Source organism: Vigna umbellata, chromosome 11 (genome assembly GCF_029865625.1).
Source record: "Vigna umbellata cultivar VRB3 chromosome 11, Vumbellata_1.0, whole genome shotgun sequence".
Taxonomy (NCBI): domain Eukaryota; kingdom Viridiplantae; phylum Streptophyta; class Magnoliopsida; order Fabales; family Fabaceae; genus Vigna; species Vigna umbellata.
The window spans coordinates 19,317,374-19,325,676 of NC_142175.1; the positions used below are offsets into that span (position 1 = coordinate 19,317,374).

The 8,303-nt window shown below is 36.2% G+C and overlaps 2 protein-coding genes across 2 annotated transcripts; one reads left to right on the forward strand and one right to left on the reverse strand.

The window, feature by feature from the left end:
* The first annotated feature begins 473 nt into the window (after positions 1 to 473).
* LOC148191095 (uncharacterized) lies at positions 474 to 1,726 on the forward strand. The gene is made up of 2 exons (XM_088101284.1): positions 474 to 487; positions 988 to 1,726. The coding sequence occupies exons 1-2, from the start codon at positions 474 to 476 to the stop codon at positions 1,724 to 1,726; spliced, it is 753 nt and encodes a 250-aa protein (XP_087957410.1).
* Positions 1,727 to 2,429: 703 nt separating this feature from the next.
* CRR4 (Pentatricopeptide repeat (PPR) superfamily protein) lies at positions 2,430 to 4,450 on the reverse strand. Its single transcript, XM_047302867.2, has one exon. It carries the CDS (start codon positions 4,361 to 4,363, stop codon positions 2,507 to 2,509), a length of 1,857 nt encoding a protein of 618 aa, XP_047158823.2. The 5' UTR covers positions 4,364 to 4,450; the 3' UTR covers positions 2,430 to 2,506.
* Positions 4,451 to 8,303: the final 3,853 nt, after the last annotated feature.

The window sequence follows — 8,303 nt, forward strand, 5'->3', positions numbered from 1 at the left end:
CAATTGATCAAACTGCATTCATGTTTATTTTTATTGCATCTGCATTCAAAAACCCCAAAAATTTGTTCTTCAGAATCTTAATTAGTTGAGTAATCACATAACTATTTAGTGTCGTGAGTCTCTTGGGAAACGATACTTGGTCTTACCATTTATTATTACTTGATACGATTCATACACTTGCCAACATCTCAACAGCCACCAACATCATTTTCTAAATTAATACTTTCACCAACATTGGGTAAACCTAAAAAAATACAAATTTCCTCAACTCTAAAAGGCATTAAATTCTCCCTAATCCTAAACGCCTTATGAACCACATCCCACCTACAAATTAACTCTAAAAGAATGAGACTAGAAATAACCAATTGTTAACCATATCCACCAACCACTTGAAAGGTGTCGACTTTTAATAGTTCCTTTTGAAAGGATGATAGGCAACCATTCACTTCAACTATATTTTGTGTCTGGAATCGATGCCTAACTCTAAGTGAGACCTGCAAGCAAAGCATATGTTAGTAAATTGAATACAACAATGTGCCTATTCAATATTAAATTTAAACAATTAGACCATACTTACCATTTCACTAACTGCTTTATCCATATCACTATATACTGCATATTTTTTAAAACACAATCAAAATCATTGTATAATATGACAGTCACATGTTCAGTTTAATATATTGGTAAAATACTATGTATCTAACTAATGCATGCATAAAGCGGAACTATGATATTAAAATACTACAACTCATTTAGGAAAGCATTAGACAAATAAGAAATAAGTAAACAGAGGTTTTTTCTTAAATAACATTTTCAATCTTTTTCTACAAACATCTGGAATGGGAAGCTTGTCATGGAGCACGACCATATATCCATATATAAATTATTATATTTAATACTAGCATCATCCATTTTATGAAACTAAATCTAATTCAACATTTTAAATTAGTAAGGTTTATCTAATGTAGTTTCGTTCCATTATTTTAGCTCCGAACAGCCCAAGAGTTGGAGTTTGGTGTTGCCTTGGGCTGAGTATTGGTACAACACTACTTACCAAGACGCATCCAAATGCACACCCTTTCAAACTGTATATGGAAGACCTCCTCCCACACTGACACGTTACATACCGGGAGAAACTGTAGTGGATGCAGTCGCCCAGGATTTACAAACCCGTGATGAGGCATTGAAGCAATTGAAATATCATTTGGCACGTGCTCAAGATCAGATGACCCATTATGCCAATAAGAAGAGGGTGGCGACCAAGATTAAGGAAGGCAATTTGGTATTCCTTAAAATCAGACCTCATAAACAAACATTTATGCCCACAAAACTGCATCCTAAGCTTTCAACAAGGTATTATGGGCCATTTTTGGTGGAAAAACAAATAGGACCAGTTGCTTTTTGGCTGCAGTTACCAGAAACTTCCAGAATACACCCTGTATTCCATGTTTCTCAGTTGAAGCTAGTTGTAGGAGACCATCGGGTGGAGGAAGCTTTACCAACTGAATTGCAGGAAGGCAGACACATGTACATCCCTCTGAAGGTGCTACAACGTAGGAACCAGCAGCAACACGGGAAGGAGATACCCCAAGTCTTAATACAATGGCAAGAGGATGATTTGGAAGGGTCTACGTGGGAGGAGGAGCACTATATCTGCCAACAGTTCCATAATTTCAATCTTGAGGACAAGGTTGATCTTGGAGAGAGGGTAATGTTAGACCATTAAAGGTTTACTAAAGGAAGAATAAGAAGGAAGAAAGTTAGAAGCAAGGAGGTTAGTTTGTTATATTTTGTTAGAAGAGAGAGAATATATATAATAAACAGAATTGGGGGAGAGGGGTACCAGATATTTTTTTGCCTTTTGGGTAAAGACCGGGATCGTTTCCGGTGAAGGAAGGGAGGCTTCCTTGGGGGAATACTTTTAATTCTGCTTTCCATATTTTACCGAATTAATAAAATTCATATTCATACATTTGCCTATAAAATTCATATTCATACATTTGCCTTCTTTTGTTGAGTGTGTGAGCCATCGGTTACGGTCCCTCAGTAAAGGAACCTAACACAATGACACTCCTATTGTAAAATTCCAAATGCAACACAGTACCATAACCGCCAATGATGGAAAAGGTTATACCATGGGCTTTCAATATAAGGAGAACTTGCTTCCAGTGACACTCTTCACCTGAGCAATTCAATGAGTCACGAAGAATAACACCTGACCCCAGAACAACACATAACAGAATACTAATACCCAATTTCCTGACTAAATTCCATGTGATTTAAATGATTCAAATATATTTCATCTATTGAGTTATGCTAGAAAGTATCAAAAACTTTTCATTGTCTCTGTCTGTGTATTTAGATTGGAGACTAACCATATATGCATGCTAAATTTGTTAACATGAATAAATGGTTACATAGACAGCATATTCCAAGAAGAAATCTACTTTTCATCCACATTTCACACCTCAAACAATATCACATGGATGAACTTCAAAATAGGAATTTACAAACTATTTAACAAAGAATAAATCTCAGTAACATGAGGGTGTGTCCTGTCTTGTACAGAGAACTGGTGAACAGTTCCCCCCAGTTCAATCCAACTACAACCTGGAATTTTCGTTAAATGTCTTTCTTTCATTTCAGTCCTAACTCTCTTTACATTGTCCCACATGCCCAAACTGGCATAAATATTAGACAGGAGCACATAGGAACTTGGACTGCATGAATATAGCTGAGTCAATTGCTGAGCTATAGGCTTTCCTATAGAGAAGTTTTCATAAATTTGGCAAGCACTAAGTAAAGCCTTCCAAATCACATCATTAGGTTCAACAGGCATCTCCTCAATGAGTTTCCTGGCTTCTTCAACATGCCCTGCTCGGCTAAGCAAATCCACCATGCATCCATAGTGTTGCACTTTAGGTTCCAGTTCGTACACTTTTTGCATGATCTCAAAACATATCATTCCCTCCTTCAACATGCCAGCATGCCTACAAGCACTCAACACTCCAATGAATGTTATATCATCGGGAATAACTGAAACCCTTCCCATCTCCATGAGAAAATCAAAAGCCATCTCACCCATTCCATGAATAGCCAAGCCACCGATCAAAGCATTCCAATGATCAACGCATTTTTGTTCAACATTCTCAAACACTGAGACTGCATTCTCAATGCTACCACATTTTGAATACATGTCAATTAGAGCAACACCAAGCTTACCATTCAGAGAGTATCCCCTCTTCATCAAATAATGGTGTATCACAACTCCATCTTCGACGTGTCCTAATTGGGCAAACGCTGTAAGAACAATCAACAGTGTAGTATCATCAGGAAACACATTCGCTGCCCTTTTCATATCATGAAATATTTTCAAAGCCTCAACGCAATAACCATTCTGAACATAGCCAGCCATCATCGAATTACAAGAAATAACATCTCTCCTTGGCATTTCATCGAACAACCTCCTCGCAGCAAGAACATCACCCGATTTCGCATAACCGTCTATCATGGTAACCCAACTCACCGTATCTCTTTCTGGCATCTCATCAAACAACTTCCGAGCATCCTCCACCCTCCCGTGCTTCACACAACCACCAATCATCGTGTTCCATGAAACCAAGTCTCTCTCAAGCATTTTAACAAACAAACTCCAAGCAAACCCCAGACCCTCTTCCCACCTCACATACCCTCCAATCATCGAATTCCAAGTAATCAAATTCCTCTCCTCCATATCATCAAACAACTCACGCGCCCGCTCAACCGCCCCATACTTCACATACCCACCAATCATCGAGTTATACGAAACAATATCACGGTCAGGCATTCTGTCAAACACCTGCCGTGCAAGCTCCACACACCCGCATCTCACAAACAACCCGATCAAACAATTCTGCAAAAATATATCAGACCCAAAATTCATTTTCCAGAGCAACCCACAAACCTGCATTCCCTCTCTGATCAAACCCACTTTACCACAAGCCTTCATAGCCAGGGAAAACGTGTACGCATCCAGACACACCCCATTCTCGAGCATCAAGCGGAGCAGGATCAGAGCCCTTCTGGGGTCACACCCATTAGAGTGTGACCTTATAACAGCGTTCCAGAGAAAAGGGTCGTCGTGAGGGTGGCAAAAAGCATGGTGCTTGAAGAAGACGTATCGAGCAAACTCCACAAGAGGCTCATGGGGTGAGGAAATGAAAGAGAGGACGAGTCTGGTGGTAAAGGAAGGGTTTTTTATGAACCCTGTTGTGATGATGCGTGCATGGAGTTGGTTCACGTGTTCTGCAGTCGTGCATTTCGAGAGGGTGGGAATGGGTGAAGCCCATGGCTGGTGTGAAGAAGAACCAAGACAAACAACCATCAATGGCTCCAACTTTCAGATATTTTGGTTATATAAGTTGTATTTTAGTGTAAAAGTTACTTGCTATGTTGAGTCACCAATTTGGGCTAAGGCAACGTGTACAATATCCCTTTTATAGTTTCATTTCAACAATCTATGGTGGCTCATTGCCTCCCATTTGGATAAGATAAGGTTATCTTTGTTTCCATGGAAGAGATAAACGCATTTCTTACTCTTCATTCCTTTTCCATTGTGTTTATCACTTTCTAGCTCTCTTTTTCAATGAGTTTACAATGGAAAACTACCTCTTTAGATTAGTAAGAAAGTTTGAATTCCATTAAACCATTCTTTATTGATCTAGTAAGCGTTTGTTACGAAGTTTCATAAGCTTATATGATTTCACTTTTGCCCCAAAATTTGAAATAATATAGACTACATTGTGTAAGTTCAAGTTATGCACACAGAGACATTTGGTTGAGATAGTGATTGGTTGCAATTACAGATATTTGTGTGCGATTGCAAGATATTTCTACTTAATCACTTTCATCCAAAAGTCTATCAATTAATTGGTTCATTCAGAGGCACAAAAATTTACATTTTTCTTTGAAACTCAACTTGCAAATGGATGAATGAACATCTTTCTCTTTTCACGAGGATAATTATGTCTTTCTAAAATTTTGTCTGCAAATGAATGAATATTTGTCTCTTTCATGAGGATAATTATGTCCTTTTGTGTTCATTTGAGGATAATTCTATGTTCAAAGACAATTGAGCAGACGGATTGTGAATTGAAATTATGTTCACTTGCATGGATTTGAAAAGAAGGAAAAGTGAGGAATTGTGGGATTGAAAGGTTTTTCATTCATAGTTGAAATGCGCCGATTTGAAAAGATTTGAGATAAATTCCAATACTTGTAATCGCCTCAATTCCAATGAAAAGTGTATTTGATTCCAATATATCATATTTGATTACAATGTGTAATGTATTTGGTTTCAATATATAATATATTCGATTCCAGCTTTATATGTAACCCATTTCATGCAGGTAACCAAATCCATGCGAAGTGTATTTGTCATGAGCTTGGTGTTATGAGCTTGCAAGTGTCAAATAATTTCATTTATTAACTACAAGTGATAAAGAAAAGAGGAAGTCGTTTCACCCGAAAATAAACTATAATTTTATTATTCTTTCATTGTAGTTATGTCAAAAATTAGTTTCGTAAATAATATTACTGCATTAAATAATAATAAATAATAATAATACTAATAATAAAAAAAGTAATAACAAATAATAACAATAATAATATAATTTTGGTTTAATAGCCAACTTTGTCCCTAGTTTGGTTGACAAATCTCAATTTAGTCTCTCTTTAGAAAAGTGTTTGAAATTGGTCCTTACTTTTAAATTTTTGAGTCAAAATAGTTCATTCCGTTAAGTATAACACCAAACGGAGTTAATGGGTTAATGATGTGGCACTACTTATTGATTACGTGTCAAAAAATGTGCTTACGTGTTGGTTATTAGAGAAGAAAGGATTTTATTCAAAAATTGGGTTTTTTTAATTAGGGAAATAAAATAATTAGCAACTGTTTCATTCTCTCTTTTTTTTAAAAAAAAAGAATATCTCTTGTGTCTCGGCCCATAACCCCAATCTATCTTCATCCTCTTCTCCCCTCTACGCCATCCATCTCAACACAAAACCATCATATTTTTCATACCCCTTCTTACGCTACCACCAACCATCACACTCTTCATCTTTACATACCTTCATTCACCAACATCTCTTTAACATGCACCCAGAAAGCAAAGCAATATCCAGAGAAGAAAAACATTAAGTGGAGAAGACTAGCCAATAAACATCACACTCCCCAAAAATCAAATTCAATCTGCTTCATTTTCTTAATCCAATAAAAAATGAGGCAGAATCTACTCCCATCATCTTCATCAAATTTTAACCCAGGAATTCATTCCTCATTTCCCCAAATTCGTTTTGGTACGCAAACCCTAATATGCACCCTTTAGTGAGGAAATCCGTTGTCCAACGATATCAGAGATCGATCCTTATTATATGACTGGTGTGTTCATTCGCGTCATCGGTGTCGAGGTTGTTGCGGCGAGTTCCCTCGCCCAGAAGATTGGTTCCTTCTCCGTTCTGAATTGTGGCGTCGTCGGCGACAGTCCGACGGGTAGTATGGTGGTGCTCTTGGTGGCAGCGTCAGCGTGAGTGGTTGGATATTGCAATCGGCGCGGGTCTTAGCCAGCTGGAGGAGATGTAGCGAATCGCGGCCGTGGCGATCCTGGTCCATGCCGTTGGCATCGCAGGAATAGACGAGACTCCTCTCGCGCACGAAAAGCGGGAACGAAGGTTTCGAGCTGCTGCGTCCAGCATAGGTGGCGTCGTCGGTGATGCTCTTGGCGAGTAGAAAAAAGGTGCGACGCCACGAGTGGGGGAGAAGATGGTTGCTCAATTAAAAAAACCCAATTTTTGAATAAAATTCTTCTCTAATTAACCAACACGTAAGCACATTTTTTGACATGTAATCAATAAGTAGTGCCACATCATTAATCCATTAACTCTGTTTGGTTATACTTAACGGAAGGGACTATTTTGACTCAAAAATTTAAAAGTAAGGACCAATTTCGAACACTTTTTTTTAAAGAGAGACTAAATTGAGATTTGTCAACCAAACTAGGGACAAAGTTGGCTATTAAACCTATAATTTTTTTTCATATTAAAAATTAATTTTTATTTTTTTCTTTATAATAATTTTTACAATTATATATAATATTAACAATTATCAACTTTTTATTACTTATATTATTATGGATATTTTGATAATCTTCAATTTCTACTAATTACATCATTTTTTTATCTCTCACATCGATCAAATCTTACACTAATTTTCACAAACTTTATTTTCAAATTCACTCTCATTCACCTCTAAATCCCTTAAAACAAACACCAATCAACTCACTCTCAAATCTCCTTAAATCCGTTCACTCCATCTCTCCCAAATTCATCTTCTAAAGTGAACAGAGCCTATGTGAATAAGAAAATACGATAATTAAGATCGTGCATATACAAAATTAAAATTGTAATTAAGTTAAAATGAAAAACGGAGGAATTAGTGAAGTTATATAAAATATTATAGTTTGTATATAGTATTAAACAGGAGATGAATATTTAAAGTTTGGAAAATATGACGCATGTTTTTGTCTAAACTCGTAATATAACCTGTGGTGAAAAGGTTGCAAATCCTTTCTCAACGCATGTTTTTGTCTAAACTCGTAATATAACCTGTGGTGAAAAGGTTGCAAATCCTTTCTCAAATATCAATATGATTATTAGTTTATGTATAGTATTATTTTATGAAATTGTATCGACTAGTTCAATATACGAACGAGGGTTTGTGATCAATTACAACATTAAAAATTCGAGAATTTGGATTTTTGTTAGATAAAATGAATTTTAGCTATTAAAATAAAAAATAGTATAGGTAATATTGTGTAAATAAATTTTTTATTATAAATAATTATTTAAATTTAAAAAAGTAGTTACTAAAATGATAAATATGTAAATAATTGTGAAAACCTAGAAAATGGTATTTTAGAAGTGGTAGTGGGTTAAAAATAATGAGACTCATTTATTTTCATATTAAAAGGTCTTAATATAAATTATTTCATCACATTATTTTAAAACACATCATCTAGAAACTAGAGTCATTTGCCTTTTCTATTCTTGCAACTTGTCATCTCTTTAAATATCGAAGACCGCCTGTGTGATCCTCATGGTGAGATCTTCAACTCTACCCGATCAGTTTCTCAAATAAAGTAAATCAGTTTTATACTCTTTCTTCAGTTTGACGTTTTCCAATGTGTGTGGGGTTTCGCTATGTCGCATATATTGTTTGAGTCCTCTTTTAAGCTCTTTATTGATAAGTGGTTCTAACGGCGTACCCT

Coding starts and splice junctions, on each gene's coding strand:
- CRR4 (XM_047302867.2), bottom strand. CDS start 4,363: ATGGTTGTTTGTCTTGGTTCTTCTTCACACCAGCCATGGGCTTCACCC.